The following is a 16176-nucleotide window of genomic DNA, read 5'->3' as shown; positions in this document are numbered from 1 at the left end:
ACAGCAAGCCAAGCAATATCTTCTAACAATATATTATATATTAAGTATTACAAACCATGGCATACAAGTCGGGTTAACTCTATAAGGGTTTGACAACCCAAAACATTACACAAGAGAAACGGCGATCCCGAAAGAAACTCCATACACACAGAACTTGAGTGTAGGATAGCCCTAAAACATAGGATTGTCATCGTAATACTCCTTGGCCCATTTATCATATATTGATGAGCTCTCCTTTTCTACTCATCTTCACATGCTGATATCAATTTGAGCAAGGGCGAGTATTTTTATACTACTCGGCAAGCCACACGGGAGAATATTAAAAAGCAGGATAAACTCTACAGGAATTGATTATAACAAAATACCATACTTTCAGAAAACTACAACTACATCAAGCGGTGTCTTGAGCCTACAAGATAGAGGTCCATGTGTCGCGATAGACAGTGTGTGAGAGAAAGCCGATTTGTAGTAGCATGCGCTGGATGGATTATTATAGGGAAAAAAGTTGTGGTCCATGCCGCGGGAAAGAGGGAGATTATATGGGTTGATTGGTTACACATACGAGATGATCTTAGTTTGGTGAATGTATATAGTTTTAAAAAGAAGTATGTTTGATTATCTGTATTTACTATTCTAACCTGTAAATGTGCGTATTTAATCTAGCCTGGGAGGGAAGTTAGATTCGAGCTTCACTCTGTTGTCTAGTCCGGTGGATGCAAGTTCCTATATCTGCTCATGCAAACGAATTCATTTATCAATATCATAAAATCACATTCATAAGAGCAACCAATCACAATATCAATTCTTGCATGCGCTTATACGATCTCAGATTCGATCAACTAAATAGAAACTCAGTTCAACCTGTCCATACAGATATAACTATCGAACACTCTTTCTTTCAACAAATATGACTTCGTTCAATCTGCTTCTCCTCAAACTGCATACATGATTCATACGGGCAAAGCCCTATAAACAATCAATCACGCCATAGTAGCATGTATTGGATGAATTGCAGCTTGAGAATACCCATGTCTAGTTTCTGCCTATGCTATGAACGTGCCCTTACATCCACCGACCAATGAGCCAACCATGGATACAACTCACCCTGTCACGCACAAGACTCTAGGCCATTCTTACACAACCGTGGGCAGCATATATAATTGGTCCCAATTCATTCAATTATGTAAACTACTGAACCCACACCCGCCCTCCCTCCCGTAGCCTTAGACATTGTAGCACCCCACCCTCCTCCCTCAACCGAAAAACTTTTCTTGCACGCACATTTGAGCTGTTCAGACCATAGTCACAGGGGTCCGGGTCGAAGCTGTGTTCCGCGATCCCGGAACATCACCCCAAATCGAGGGTCAAAATCGAACGGAATCGACATCCCAAATCGGTGAGGGACACCGCCTTGCTGTTGTAGGGAACAATCTTCCTTTCTCCATCGTCGGAGACGACGGGGGCCGGAGAGAGTCGTTAGCCAAGCTGGGCGGGCATGTGTCGTCGCGGCGCGGCGGATCCGGTGGCGCGCCTCTTGCGGATTTAGGCGCGCGACAGTGGAGGCAACGGCGGGGCACTACTAGTGTCAAATCCGACGGCACATGCATTGCGCCTAGGGTTCCGCTAGGGCAGCGACGATGGTGATGACGAACTGGTGGGGGAGAGGAGATGACGTGCGGTGGAGGAGACAACACACTAGACTGATGTGCAGAGGCAATGACGGGGGCAGAGGAGACATTGGGCGGCACTAATACCCTGAATTGCGGCAGTAGGCAATTGTGAAGGGAGATGATGGAAATGTGGGATGTGTCTGGTGGGCATTAGGCTGAGTGTTTGGTAGCAATGGGCTGAGTAGGTTTAGGTTTTTTTTTTCTCCTTTTTTTACTTACATCGTTTATGCTTATTCATAATTGATTTGCAGAATTACAAGTCAGCATTTTGATATGAAGTTTGTTGTGAATTCCTTCAATGTTGAGTTTTATGTAACCATCATCGCAAATTGTTGATGATGCCTATTGCCTAAGGCATCGACTCGGGTCATCGACTCGGATGAATCAGAGTCACATTCTGCATGTTAGTTTGTCATCCCAATAAGGTATACCCTTTTGTACCATATTTTTGTTAGATATCGACCCGCATCTCGCGATCCTGTTTCTCAACCTGATCGATCTGAATTTCTGATGACTATGGTTCAGATGACCCGATCGGCCATCTTGATTCCTTTTCTTTTTCTAGATGGCGTCACCCTTGACCTCCTTCCTTTGTTTCTCTTTCCCCAATCTCTTCGCTCTCTCCTGCATACCATCATGGACCTCGCGCGTGCGCTCACGTGCCAGAGACAAGAGCCTAAGCATGCCACCTAGTGCGTTGGTGGCAAATCTCACACCGCCACACCGCAGGCTATAGAATAGCACAAAGCTTGTCGTCCGCCACCGGGGGAAGTGCCTCCACACGTGCCAGTATATCTGAAGATAGATCATCATTGTACACGTGTCCTTAATCTGATATAATAGGTTTCGTAACCACCACGAGGTAAATAAGAAATATGCTAATATTTCAAACAGTTCATTGTGTTCTACACAAAAATCATTCCCGGATTAGAAAGGAGTTCTCCAAATATTCGAAAGTAATATATCTAGAAATATTACACACATAGACTCTAAGTACAGTATACCTCTCTGATCCCGACCTAACTATATAAAGAAGAGAGGGGTATGTCGAAAGGGAGGCTAGAGAAAATGAGGTTCAAGATAAGTTAGAAGCCGAACAAGTAACATAAAACAAACTTGGTCAGACAGAAGCACAAACAATCTATTGAGATCCATACCATATTTGAGCCATGATTAAATTCATCTGTTAAGTGTTTCAGAATTTAAAACACGAGAGAACTTACCGAGATCCTTAAAAATATATCTAAATACATCTTATTATAATTTTATTTTTTTTATAAAGAAAAACATCATATCTTGTATCATAAGTATATCCTCGCATATAGTCCAGCTATAAAGAAAAGTATTATCAATGCAGATTCGTCTGGTTCAAACATTCAAGAGAATTCAGTGATCCATTGGTCCAAAGAGTTTATTATTTTTCTACAATGTGTGTCCTTGTTCTTGAAGTCATGGTAGCTGTGATTAGGTTTTGAACCCTGATTATCACACTATTCTTAAGTGATGGTAAAGATATACCATTTTTTTTTACTTACAAATGCAGTGGTTGAATAAATACACGTGCGTGCTGCACGTGCACATTTACTTAGTAGACTTTAAGTACAGTATGTCTCTATGATCCTGACCTAACTATATAAGAAAGAGAGAAGAACATCGAAAGGGAGGCTAGAGAAAATGAGGTCAGAAGCTGAACAAGTAATATAAAGTAAACTTGGTCAGACAGAAGAAAAAAAATCTATTGAGATTTGAACCACGATTAAATTTATCCGTCAAGTATTTCAGGATTTAAAATATAAAAGAACTTGCCAATATTATTAGAAATATATCAAAACACATCTTATTATAATTATTTTTTTAAGATGAATCAAGGTTGAATGGGAGGTGGAGCTACAAACTACAGTGACCCTAACCCGGGGCGTAGAGTGGCCACCTCCGTCGAGAGATTTGCATATTTGCTGCTCCTAATATACAGTGACAGCTAATTTGCTATCCAAATCCAGTTAAATAAACTTAGATTGGTCCATATGTCAGCCTCAACGGACAATTAACATTTGTTAAGAGAGGCAAATCAGCAATTTTTTCACCTCCGCCTCCAACCACTGTTCTCCAACGTGTTGTGTTCCCTTGGCCTTTCCTTCCCCGCTAATCAATGACTTGTTCTAGTCCAACACTCCAAGGAGAGATGGAGATGCGGAGCACCATCAAAAAAGAAGAGATGGGCCAGCCGCCGCCGTCGTCGTGGGAGTTCCACGCGACGGGGCCTCGCAACCTCTCCAACCCTGGCTGGAGGGACCTCATCCGCTCGAGCTGGTTCGGTTCCTCCCCTCTCCTTCCGTTTCGTCGTTGCTTTTGTATCTGTCCTACAACAACAACAACAAGAGGTAGTAGAACCCACTTCTTGAATCTGTGACCCAGTTCATGCATTATTCCTCTTGTTCGATTGAAGAATCGTATTCTCTACTACAGTAGCTACCAAGATATCATCTGCTCGCCGAAATGACAGCTACGCTCCAACTACTTACCGCCTTCAACTGTTATAACCAATTAATGAACCAGGGCAATGTACTGCAAAGAGCTGTTGCTACCAATTAACATGGGTGGGGTGGGTGACTAGTATATGGTACTAGTAAATTTTAATTTATCATAATAACTAGGGAAATATAAGTGTGTAAGAATCATGTTTTCCCTGGACTACTGGTCAAGTGCTCAAGGCGACAAAGAAATAAGGAAACTGTGTGAAGAAGGGTTGATGGCATTGGGGGAAATTTAACTTAACTCTCCATACTACAACTTCATGTATTCATGTACACAGAATGCTATTGAAATGTAGCTGAAACTGGAACCAGTATTTGGTTCCTAGGAATATGTGCTACTCCAGTTTTTTGTCCTAGGAATTAATATGAGTTTCCCCCTCCTCTTCAGCTTCCATTTAAAGCTTAATTTTTCTCAGTCACTTCAGCTATTTGTGCAGATAATGCTCTTGTACAGATTATTCCGCATGCAAAAAAAAAAAAGTAATGTGTGTAGCACTGATACGCAACATTTATACTGATGCTTCTGCAGGAGAGATCCAAACTACAGAAGAATTGCAATGTCATGCTTTGTGCAGGCTGCGTATCTACTGGAGCTGGACAGACAGGAGAACAGAGCTGCTAAACATGCCCTCGCCCCCAACTGGTGGAAGCCATTCAAATACAAGCTGGTGCGCCCTCTGATCGATGCGAGAGACGGATCCATATATGGGGCACTTCTAGAATGGGACCAACTTGCTGCTCTTTCAGACTTGATAGTGGTCAAGCCTCAGGGTGCTCCAAAGGCTGTCCTTGCTCTGAGGGGAACGGTGCTTAAGCAGCTAACTGTTGTGAGAGACTTGGAAGATGACTTCAGGTTCTTTGCCCGGGAGAGCTTGAGGGGTTCTGTCAGGTTCACTGGTGCTCTGGAAGTGCTGAAGTCGGCAGTCAACAAGCATGGCAGCAACAATGTGTGCATTGCCGGGCATTCCCTGGGGGCCGGCTTTGCTCTGCAGGCTGGCAAGACTTTGGCCAAGGATGGAACCTTTGTGGAATGCCATTTGTTCAACCCACCGTCAGTGTCGCTTGGCATGGGCCTGAGAAAAATTCAGGAGAAAGCCGACAAGGTCTTGAAGCGATACATCAGTGGCAGCTCTTCAAATGCTGGCGAAACTTGTGGCCCAAGGGAGGAGCGAGAAGTCGTCTCTGAAGTTGGAGAAGAAAAGCTGATCAATGAAGTAAAGAGATGGGTGCCAAACTTGTATATAAACAGCTGTGATTACATTTGCTGTTTTTATGCTGATGGTAGCGGTGTCGCAACTGTTACTACCGAGAAGCACAATGGTCATTCAGAGGCGCGCTCCAAGCTGTACATAAGTGCCAAAGGACCAAGGAAGTTCCTTGAAGCTCACGGGTTGCAGCAATGGTGGTCGGATGATTCAGAGCTCCATCTGGCCGCACACGATAGCAAGCTCATGTATAGACACCTCAAGTCCCTTTATGTCGAAGAATCATAGCAACGCCAATAAAAATTCCCCGTTCTCTAGACAAAAAAGAAAACATGTAACAAGTCGAAGTCCTTTCAGCTTTGTACTTGTTTTTCATGTCCTTTCAGTTATCTTGTCTCTGTCCCTCTACTGAAAATGTGCTCATTAAATTAGTTTTTCTTCTCAACCACCCATGATGACCAATGGGCAAAAATGTTAGATCTTGAAAAATATAGCAAACACTAAATGAAATGACCAATGGGCAAAAATGTTAGATCTTGAAAAATATAGCAAACACTAAATGAAGTAGAGGTTTATGGTTATGTCCCTTCTTGGTATCCTATATAAGGACAGATAAAAAGAAGAATACTTTGCAACTTGTAAAAGGAGAAATAAAAAGAGAAGAGAGAGAGTGCATTACCCTTTGTCAGACATTCAATAGTCATAGAGTTCCTGCCAATACCATGAGGAGGATTGCATGAAACCTGAGCAAGCTGCACGGTGGGTTCAAGAACTAGTTGAAGAAACCTTAGCTCTTGTGCCGGACTCAACCGGAGAAATACCCACTCATCAGGTGCATCATTGGGCAAGATCCCTTCAATGGTGTGAAGCTTGCTTCAAGCAGGCACGGAGGCTGTGATTCGAAATGATTTTGGGCCTGTTTGTCCTTGCAACGGCTGATTGGTATGGTATGGAAATTGTCGTCACGATGTGTAACAATCAGTGAAACAGATAGCCAATTAAGTGTCGGTGAATCTATGGGCAGCGAAAGACTTCCAAATATCACAAATGTGAGCATTCTTGCTGAAATTCGAGCTTGGACTTGGAGGCTTCAAATTGTTCTAGTACTCGCAAGGCGAAGTCACCTCAGTCTGATTTATTTATGATCATGGACAAGGTCTCCGTTCTCCTTGTTAAACATCAATAATTCAAATGCAACCAATGACTCATTACAGAGCAGATGACATCATCTGAAATCTTTGGGTACCCTTGAAATGTACAACGACAATACAATGTAAACTAATATCAATAAACATGTGCTCCTGCAGTCGCCCCAATAATCACAGCAATTGTAGCGACGACAGCCTGTTATACCAAGTTATTCTCGTTAGAATCACTGGAATTTTGAAATGATAGACAAGATAAAAGAAAAGTGATTAAATCTGGAGTTCATGAGGACATTTGTACACAAAATAGTTTCCACAGAACATTGCATTAACCATTATTGGCAGTACCAGAAGAGTAGTCCTTAAAACGTCTGGCCACATTCTCTGGCTCTGTGCACATGAATATGCTGAATTCTTAACGCATGAGTTGATAATACTGGTGTCATCGAGGATTCAAGTGGTGAGGACTAGGATAAAATTCTTTGGATACAACACAAAAGACACCTAAACAAGGCACTCAAGAAGATTGAGTTAGATATTTCCTTATTCAATCAAAGGAATCTAATATTTTGGTTTTAATGTTTCAACAATTCGATCCAACAAGTTCATTTTAGTAAAGAAAACTTTCTTAGAACTTTTCCTTCTGGAAACCTGGGGCTAAGATGAATGAGCCAATGTTCATGCCTGGTTCGCCAATTGCATCTGATACAGGATTCATTCTCCACATGACAAAGTTCACAAGTATTACAAGAACAAGATGGACAGATAGTCAATGTGCTGGACAGTTGTCAATTTTCTGGTTTACTATAAGCTACGCAAACAGATACAAAAGGAACCAGGAAGAAAATGCAGAAACTTTGTAAGCAATCCTTGGGAGTACTTACATTATATGCCACATATGATTTCACAGAAAATGTGGTCCATTTGTCAGAGTCACAATAACATGTCTTTAAAAGAAAAAAGAACTTTAACATACAACAAGCAGTATCATGTACTTGGTTCTACATTACTAGATGCTAACCTCACGAGTTCAGTCATAAAAAAGCTGGTGGTGCTGTTAGATGAAAATGCATAAATCAAGAAAGCAGAAGTTGTACACATTTGAACAAGCATGGCAATGAGTTTCTTTACTATATCTGATGGATCATACAACATCTGATGTTGAAGATAAACTCTTTACTCACAGCTATTGTGCACGCCACATAGCCTGGTTTCTCCCTGTAATCCACTCTGGAACACCACAGCAGAAAGGCTCCAACATACCAGGGAATGGCACCAAGGAAGAAACCGATTATGAATCTTAGAACAAAGAGGTTTATCGTTAGAACTAAGAAGGTATAGCTAAAGCAACAGCTTAGTTATACCATACATTTCTGTCAAAGTATTTATTCAGCGACGATGTTGCTATGTATGAAACTACAGTGAAAAATAGGAGCAATGATCACTTACAGGAACCAACCAATACCGATGCCGCAGCAAGGAAGACGGTGGTGACTATGTCCACGAACACCTGCTTCATAATCTTGTGCTGAAAGCAGACAAAGAAGATTAGAGGTACTTGTGAAAGAACATAGAGTGAAAATCACCAGGGACAAGAACAGGACTATGGCCACTGTTTTTACCGCTTTCTGTTATGTATGCCAAACGGTTAGATCAATCAAAAGGACAGGACTACTACTCATGGAACTCATGTAAGATCCACAAACCCCATGTTGTGGTCAGAGATGCAACCGGTGCTAAGATTTTCTTTTTCTTTTTAGAGTTTTAGGGAAGATGCCCCATTTTTATTCTCAGAAAGCAGACCAAGTTTACAGCAGTTTCATAACACAGGACCCTTGCAACTGATGCTAACATTGCCACAGCTGATTAGATAATCAAGCTCCATGACATGGTAAGGAGTGGCTCAGAATTGCTGTAGGATTTTGGAGTTGATCAGCCATAGAAAATTGCAAGCAGAGTTTGGCAGCAAGAAGCGAACTAGAATTAGATAAAAAAAAAAAGGGGGTCCAAAATCGGGCCCGCAGTCCCATATCCTGCCAAAGATCCGATTTTCACAAAGCACTCGTCGTCAACTAGCGACAGGCAATTCAGATCAAACACACCCCTTACAATTGGATCCCAATTTGCAAGGTCAACCACCAAAATTCTAGTCTTTACGAGTACCCCCCAGGCCAGATGAAAAAGGAGCGAGACGCTACCTTGAACAGCCTGGTAGCCGCCGCGGTGGCGTGAGTAGGGCTCGGCCGGCGGGTGGCCGGAGAGGCCGGGCGGCGGGACGGGCTGGGGGAACCCGACGGGCGGCGGGCGTGGTGGCGGGTAGCTGGGCGGCCCCTGGAACGTGCCGTAATCGGCTCCGGCGGCGCCCTTGGCCTTGTCACCCTCGTGTCCACTCATCCTCTCTCTCTCTCTCTCTCTCTCTCTCTCTCTCTCTCTCTTCTTCTTCTTTGCGCTGGAACCGAATGACGGAGCAGTTTGGGAGCTGCCTCTGCCTCTGCGGCTGCCTGCGGAGAGAGAGTGAGACTAGACTCATTGCTCACTAGTGTAAGAAAAGGATCAAGGAGGACGACGATGCCAGCTGTCCTGTCATCAACCGATGGACGGCTGAGATCCAGCGAGCTTGATGTGATAGGCATGCATAGGGTTATAATTATTTCCCAGATTTATATATATATATACACTCACACGAAATCCCACGATTTGACTGGAAGAAATTTTAACGGATTTTACGGGCTGAAATAGATTCTCGTAATTTAAGCTAAAACAAAAATATCCTTAGATAATGACATGAAATGAAATGCAAGGCTTGTCAGATAATATAACACTTAGTGATAGTAATTGTCCAGAGCTGTAAGATGTGGAGCACACGGTGGATATCATAGACCTGACCTTTCTTCTACGTCCGGCGTCGGCAGTCTCGATTGCGTTGGGTGACGAGTCCCCCTGTCACTATTTTTTTTCTCTCTCTTCTTGTCCAGCTGGCCTTCCTCCTCTTCCTCGTCCTGCCCCTGCCCGGCGGTCCGGTCCAGGCCAGCCAGATTCACACACCACGCACGCCCTTTTCAGCTCACCTCGCGGGAGCGGGAGGTAGGGATGGACGCAGCCGACCTGCCCCTCGTCTACCACATCGGCCTGGTGCTGGCCGCGCTGTGGGCCGCCGGCGCCGTAGGCTGCCGCCACTCCCTCCTCTTCCTCCTCGCCTTCCTCTACCTCTACATGGTACTCTACTCCCCATCCCTCTCATCAAGATTTCATTTTGCCTCCCTTACCATGCCACCGTGTCGCCTTGTCTGCAAGATTCTTGCCTTTTGTGTTTTTCACTTTCGTCTTCTTGTGTCACAAAGACAAAATTCCTTTTCCTTTTCTGATGCAATTGAGACTCCGGCAAAGGTCCAGAGCTTTTCCTTTCTGATCAAATAGACCAAAGAATAGCTGACCGGAGACCGAATAATTGCATCCGATTCTGCTTCTGCTTTCTAACGCCACCGTTTCGTGGTGACTTGCTTCTTCTCCAGTCTCCACTCTCCTATTCTTTGGCCTATTTGATCAATGGTATGGTTTTGGTTTTCTGGATGATTTACTGATTTTTATTGAGTTAGTCATCGTAGAGAAACCAAGTCCAGGGACATGCTGGGGAATAGCTCAACACGTGGAAGATCGTTGGTTTGCTATGATTGATTGATTAACACGGCACTTGGTAGATGATACTCAATTTTTTCTCCAGTTCTATATTACCTGGCATAAATGATAGGCATGGTAAGAACAGATAGTTAATCCAATCTAGTTCATATTGGGCACTATTGGGGATGCCGTGCTAAAGTCACACCTGGTTAGCTATAATTCTTTTCTAAAACTGCAATTCAGTGATGGGAGATTTCAGGATATGCCATTAAGTAGTGTGACAATTCATGATTTGTTGAGTCGGAAATCCTGAATTACCACCCTAAAGAGTGTGAAGTCCTGAATTATTCCTTTAATGATTCTTTTTTTTTGAGGTAATTCCTTTAATGATTCTATGTTCCCAGGATAAATACAAAACTGACTTCCCATGAGTTAAATTTCTCAAGCAAATAGTAACTATCCATGTTTTGACACACAATACAGTACCATAAAGTAGCGGCCATAGAGGGGTAATCTTACATGAATGCTCCCACTTTTGATGGATTTGTTAAATCATATCATAATTTCTGGAGCATCCTTCATCTTTTATAAGCTCTTATGCTGATTTCTCGGGGATAATCTCACATTCATTAACAATGTAGCAAGCAAGAAGTTAGATACTTTACAATTAAGATAATTTAACTGCTGAATGATGTGGCGTGGTCTGCGAGGAGTGCACAGAGGAGAATGAGGAAGAAGATGCGATTGAGGAAGATTGCGAATTGGGTAGCGGAAGGGCGGGTTCTTGCCCTCCCCTCTGGAACAGCTGCTCCCAGCCACGATCAGGAAAGTCCTGATCGAGCTGGGCCTTGAGGAGTTTATTTCTTTCTTAATTCCCCTAACTAATGACAATCCCAGAGCCTTTATAGACTAGGCAGCTGGACAATCCGGCTAACAACCAAATCTCAACTAAGCAACGACAATTAAACAAACGCCTAGACTTATCTCCTCAAGGTTGTTAATGACGCTGCGCCATCCTTGAATTCAGCCACTTTCAGTTGCTGCCGCCGGCACCGTATCCTTGCTGCGACGCCTGTACGTCTTGCCGACGAAAGCGACGGAACCACCTTGCCACTGTATCAGATACTTCCTCATTTGATGGTATAACATGATATTTCCCACCTCTTCATCAACACCAATTGCTTGTTGCTTCAATCTCTTTGTGCCACATGGCTCTTTTTTCCCCTGTTTATTCCCTCATCTTTTCATTGGACTTACTGTACCTTTAACATAATTTCATTCCAAGTTCTACCTTTCTCCATATATTATTTTCTAAGACTTTCAGATCATGGTCTAATGTTTGTTTGCCAATGTATAGATACCAGATAATCAGAAACAAAGTAAGTTATAAAAATGCTTCTTACTGTTGTAGGTAAATGCTCGCTGTGCAATGAGACTGCGAAAGAGAATACAACACGAGGAAATGAAATCTGCCTACCAACGAAGAGTATGCACCTTCTCTGTGATCCAAGATTGATGCACTTGTTAAATATCACAAGGATGAACCTGGTTGACTAGGCTGGTGCATTGATTTTCAGATTTTCTCCTTTTTATTTCTATTGTGATGCCTGTTCGTGCTTGGATAGATTTCGCTCATATTGTTTTATGTATCAGCTCCTTTCTGATGCAGAATCAGTACGCTGGTTGAATCATGCAATCAAAAAGATGTGGCCTATCTGTATGGAGAAGATCGTTTCACAACTTCTACGACCCATCATACCATGGTTTTTGGATAAGTTCAAACCTTGGACTGTTGTATGGTTTCCTTCTTATATCTTGATTTTCTGATACATAATGTTCTATTGAGTTGTCTGTATCTGGAACTGCTACTTTAACAATGCTCTTTCTATATCAGTTGACATTTCAGTAGCCATTGCCATCCGTCAGTAGCTCACTTGATGTGGTTATTCTGCAGAGCAAAGCAAGTATTCAGGAGCTTTACATGGGTAGGAATCCACCAATGTTTACCTCGATGAGGGTTCTACCTGAGACATCAGATGATGATCATTTGGTGGGTATCACTGTCTTTTGATCTGAATATTTCCTTTTCTTTTAGCAGCAATACATTCATAATGATCTGTGTAATATCCAACGGATTGATCCAGGTTCTTGAGCTAGGAATGAATTTTCTCTCTGCTGAAGATATGAGTGCTGTACTTGCTATGCAACTGCATAAGAGTGTGGGACTGGGAATGACCGTGAACATGCATTTATCTAGCATGCATGTCGAGGGAAAGGCAAGTTACCTAATTAGCTCAACTATTATGCCATTGGCAGGGATCAACCTATAATGTTCCCATAAACAGTTCATTATTATGAGTTTATGACATACTTTTTCGAGTCCAGTTTTTTTTTTGTTTCTTTTTTCATTAATCCCTGGCTTGTACAGAAGCCAAGTCCAATATGTACAAAAATTTCTTCCGTGTGGAAACATAAGAGAAAGAAAAGTTCGGTTTAAAATTTCAGAAAATCCTCATTAGACAGTGCAAGCAGTTTCTTCCCCTACATGTATTCTTACCGTGTACTCAGCACAAGCATATGTTCATTATGTAGATTTTAGTTGGTGTGAAGTTTGTTCGGAGTTGGCCATTTCTTGGCCGTGTAAGGCTATGTTTTGTGGAGCCTCCTTATTTTCAGATGACTGTGAAACCACTCATTAATCATGGACTTGATGTCACTGAGTTTCCAGGAATTTCAGGATGGCTGGTAAGATTGTGCTGTATTCTAATCTTCCTTTTGCTAAACCTTTCGGTATAATTCGTGATTCTGTTTCGTACTGATCACTGGGCCTCCGGGATTGTTTTTCCAGGATAAGTTGATGGATACTGCATTTGGGCAGACATTAGTTGAGGTTATATTTTTACAACTATTTCATCTGTATTTTGTTGTTCGAAATTCTTTTTTTAGGGCTACTTTTTCATTGCTGAGCTATATTTTCTTTTCCCAGCCTAATATGCTTGTTATCAACGTGGAAAAATTTGCATCTACTCCTTCAGGTAGGATGAAACTTTATTTCTGCTTATGTTTCAGAATCCTCCTATCATACCTGCTGGTTAAAAAAAAAACTGTAACTATAGTTTCAGAAATCCCCCTGCAGATGTGCAGGTAATGGTAGTTACAAACAGTTCTGGTTGGGTCCAGTGACAATATGAATTGAAATCTTTAGGCACTTGCTTTGTCCGAGTGTGCTACCAAATGCTAGAATATGGAACAACCTTTGTACTTTTGGCCTATGACTAATATCATTGAGAATAATAGCAATTCCCTTTTTGTAAATTTTGTGATGGTAAACTTTCAGTCTTGTTCTTGTATCTTCTTTATTTTTTTGCACTAATTTCTTCACATTCTGCAGAAAATAACTGGTTCAGCATTGAAGAGAGGCCTCCTATTGCATACGTGAAACTTGAGATTTTAGAAGGAACTGACATGAAATCATCTGATATAAATGGTGAGAATAAGCTGAGACAACTTTTTTGTTATCCTTCATTGGTTTAACACATTGCATGTTCTATTGCACAGGACTTGCGGACCCTTATGTGAAAGGCCGTCTTGGCCCTTTCAAATTCCAAACACAGATACAGAGAAAAACACTATCACCCAAGTGGTTTGAAGAATTTAAAATACCAATCACATCGTGGGAAGCATCAAATGAACTTGTCATGGAAGTTCGTGATAAGGACCCCATGTTTGATGACTCACTTGGGTATGTTCCGTCTTTGAGCTCATGTTGCTAAATGATGTCATGATCAGGAAATCTATAGGATAACGCTTGCAGTATCTTAATAACCCGATGTTGTGATTCGGTTGGCTTTCATTAAAGATGACGTTTTGGCACTTGGTCTATTTCAGCTTGAGAAATAGCTCTTCCTGTTGTTTTATACTGATCTGATCTATTTGGTCTTTTACTGAAACGAGACAAAAATATGTTGCATTCTGTTTTGTTTACAGAGCATGTACCATTGATGTACATGAGCTGAGAGGTGGACAGAGACATGACAAATGGATATCGCTGAAGAATGTCAAGAAAGGAAGGATTCGCTTGTCAGTAACAGTAGAAGATATATCAGAGGTCAGCAACATATTTATCTCTCTCTTTTTGCCATAATTTCAACACCGTGTTAGTGGCCATTTGATGGCGTAGCAAGGTAGAACCTAAATGATTGTGATGCTATCATTTAGTAAAATATCTTGATGAGCTAGACAATGAAGAGAGTGTTCAACCTTTTCTTTTTGGAAGGGAGATAGATGTATAGGTTGAAACTGTAGGTCACCCCTGGACTCAAATTTTAGTTGTATCTGCAGGACAAAAATGTATCAGGTTTGGAAGAATCATTGAGAAAAGCTGATCCTGAACTGCCACTGTCGACCTCTATTGAGAACAATTTGGATGTTGATGAACTGCCTGAAGAAAAGGAAGTTTTAATGGATGAAGTGGAGCACATTAGCATTGATGGAGAAGAACAACCTGGAGGGTTATATGTGCATCGCCCTGGCACTGGGGTTCCCAAGACATGGGAGTCCCGGAAAGGACGAGCACGTAGTCCGGACACACAGATCTACCAAGAGATTGACAAGTCAAAGGAAATACCCACACCAAAAAGCAGTGGACAAGGGGGTCTGTTCAACCTAGGCTCTTTTTTCCGGAAGAACTCAAGGAAGGGGAGCTCCAAAGATCTTGATCCCAGTCTGCCTACAACTCCGGGTTCTCAGAGTGTGACAGAGCTTGATCCGAAGCTCCCCGAAACTCCACGTCCCAATCTGAAGGAGCTTGGCGAGAAGCGGACATCGATAAAGATTGTAGTCAATGAAGAGGCAAGTCCAGCATGCAAGGTAGGAGATGCAGAGAACTCAACAGAAGATGTAGCAAAGGTGATCGAGAAAAACGTGGGTGAACCAGGAAGATCACTGACAAGCACATTGAGCAGGAAGGTGTCTAGGAAGAGACCGGAGGACAGGTTATCAGATATCCCGGAGCAGACTGAAGCGCATGAATCTGAGTTGGTGAGTGAAGGGCCTATTCCGGTCCAAGGTAAACCAATAGAAGGCCATCTGACAACGGAGCATGGCAATGGAGATGGTGCTACTACTCAGGCCTAACAAGGATCGCAACTTTGCAAGATTAGCAGTTTTTGTTCTTGTAATCTTGTTGGTAGATTTGGTTTGCATATGTAGCCTTGTTTGTTCATAGTGACGAAGAACAATTTTAGAGATGGTAGCCTTGTTTTTGTTGTTCGTACAGTAGTTGTGAAGAATAACTATTTAGAAATGGTTGTAAATAAAATATAAGAACGAGCAGTGTGTTGTGCAGTTATATAGACGCTCATGTTGTAAAGCTTGCTTTGTTCGATGGAAATTCTGTAAAGAAACATAAGTAGCGTAATATTCCAGACTATACTCTGATGCGTCTTTGTAAATCATAAATTTGTTGTGCTCTTTCCTGCACGTAATATAATATTTTTCATGGGGAATTTTAAAGGCGAACATGTCGTGATGTTTTACACGGCAAGTCTGTCAGATCGTGTTTTAGGCGAAAGGCAGCAACCGCAGAAATAAATCTAAAACTAAAAAAAGATAGGAATGTCTATTTATTTGTTGAATTATGGACGTCCTGATTAGTCTCGGTTTCAAATAAACTTTCTAACCATAATCCTTCCCACCCCATTCAGCACCCCATCACCACCACCATCTGCACCTCGCGGCGTCGCCCTCTCTGGTGATGGTGTAGCCCGCCAACGCTTTCTCGCCCTCATGCCGTCCTCTATCCCGATGGGCCCCGTGCCATACTCTTCTTCTCCAAGCTCCCCCGCCACCACCACCACCCATCTTGGCTTCGGCAACACCATCGCTGTCGAAGCCACCACCCACGATCGTCGCCGACGTTAACATCTTCAATCATGGCGCCCCCACCACCACCACAAGCTAACCGGCCATCTCCCACAACTGTAGCGGGCGGCACCCTCACCGC

The 16176-nt window shown here is 42.5% G+C and overlaps 3 protein-coding genes across 9 annotated transcripts; 2 read left to right on the top strand and 1 right to left on the bottom strand.

Moving 5' to 3' along the window:
* Positions 1-3755: 3755 nt before the first annotated feature.
* On the top strand, positions 3756-5697 carry LOC133883729 (GDSL esterase/lipase At4g10955-like). Its single transcript, XM_062323175.1, has 2 exons — positions 3756-3980; positions 4734-5697. Exons 1-2 carry the CDS (start codon positions 3820-3822, stop codon positions 5695-5697), a joined length of 1125 nt encoding a protein of 374 aa, XP_062179159.1. The 5' UTR covers positions 3756-3819.
* Positions 5698-6504: 807 nt separating this feature from the next.
* Positions 6505-9069, bottom strand: LOC133883830 (large ribosomal subunit protein eL20z-like). The gene is made up of 4 exons (XM_062323245.1): positions 8753-9069; positions 8004-8082; positions 7739-7853; positions 6505-6753 (listed from the first exon to the last, which is right to left on the bottom strand). Exons 1-4 carry the CDS (start codon positions 8946-8948, stop codon positions 6694-6696), a joined length of 450 nt encoding a protein of 149 aa, XP_062179229.1. The 5' UTR covers positions 8949-9069; the 3' UTR covers positions 6505-6693.
* Positions 9070-9444: 375 nt separating this feature from the next.
* LOC133883331 (C2 domain-containing protein At1g53590-like) lies at positions 9445-15603 on the top strand. 7 transcript variants are annotated; one of them, XM_062322803.1, is made up of 13 exons: positions 9631-9770; positions 10893-11312; positions 11584-11658; positions 11826-11966; positions 12127-12222; positions 12317-12448; positions 12765-12917; positions 13021-13062; positions 13159-13207; positions 13564-13659; positions 13731-13914; positions 14160-14280; positions 14514-15603. In XM_062322803.1, exons 2-13 carry the CDS (start codon positions 11310-11312, stop codon positions 15306-15308), a joined length of 1887 nt encoding a protein of 628 aa, XP_062178787.1. In that variant the 5' UTR covers positions 9631-9770; positions 10893-11309; the 3' UTR covers positions 15309-15603. The 7 variants fall into 7 exon arrangements, with proteins under 7 accessions (XP_062178652.1, XP_062178787.1, XP_062178852.1 ...); XM_062322868.1 differs by having other exon boundaries at positions 9638-9770; positions 11200-11312; XM_062322938.1 differs by lacking the exon at positions 9631-9770 and adding an exon at positions 9808-10103 and having other exon boundaries at positions 11200-11312.
* Positions 15604-16176: the final 573 nt, after the last annotated feature.

This window comes from Phragmites australis, chromosome 1 (genome assembly GCF_958298935.1).
Source record: "Phragmites australis chromosome 1, lpPhrAust1.1, whole genome shotgun sequence".
NCBI lineage: Eukaryota > Viridiplantae > Streptophyta > Magnoliopsida > Poales > Poaceae > Phragmites > Phragmites australis.
The sequence above is the reverse complement of the archived record's forward strand: the minus strand, read 5'-3'. Positions and strand labels throughout refer to the sequence as shown.

Coding starts and splice junctions, on each gene's coding strand:
- LOC133883729 (XM_062323175.1), top strand. CDS start 3,820: ATGACTTGTTCTAGTCCAACACTCCAAGGAGAGATGGAGATGCGGAGC. Junction 3,981..4,733: donor GACCTCATCCGCTCGAGCTG/GTTCGGTTCCTC, acceptor ATGCTTCTGCAG/GAGAGATCCAAACTACAGAA.
- LOC133883830 (XM_062323245.1), bottom strand. CDS start 8,948: ATGAGTGGACACGAGGGTGACAAGGCCAAGGGCGCCGCCGGAGCCGAT. Junction 8,083..8,752: donor CGGCTACCAGGCTGTTCAAG/GTAGCGTCTCGC, acceptor GTCTGCTTTCAG/CACAAGATTATGAAGCAGGT. Junction 7,854..8,003: donor ATCGGTATTGGTTGGTTCCT/GTAAGTGATCAT, acceptor CTTTGTTCTAAG/ATTCATAATCGGTTTCTTCC.
- LOC133883331 (XM_062322668.1), top strand. CDS start 9,645: ATGGACGCAGCCGACCTGCCCCTCGTCTACCACATCGGCCTGGTGCTG. Junction 11,659..11,825: donor AATCTGCCTACCAACGAAGA/GTATGCACCTTC, acceptor TTTATGTATCAG/CTCCTTTCTGATGCAGAATC. Junction 13,208..13,563: donor ATTTGCATCTACTCCTTCAG/GTAGGATGAAAC, acceptor CACATTCTGCAG/AAAATAACTGGTTCAGCATT.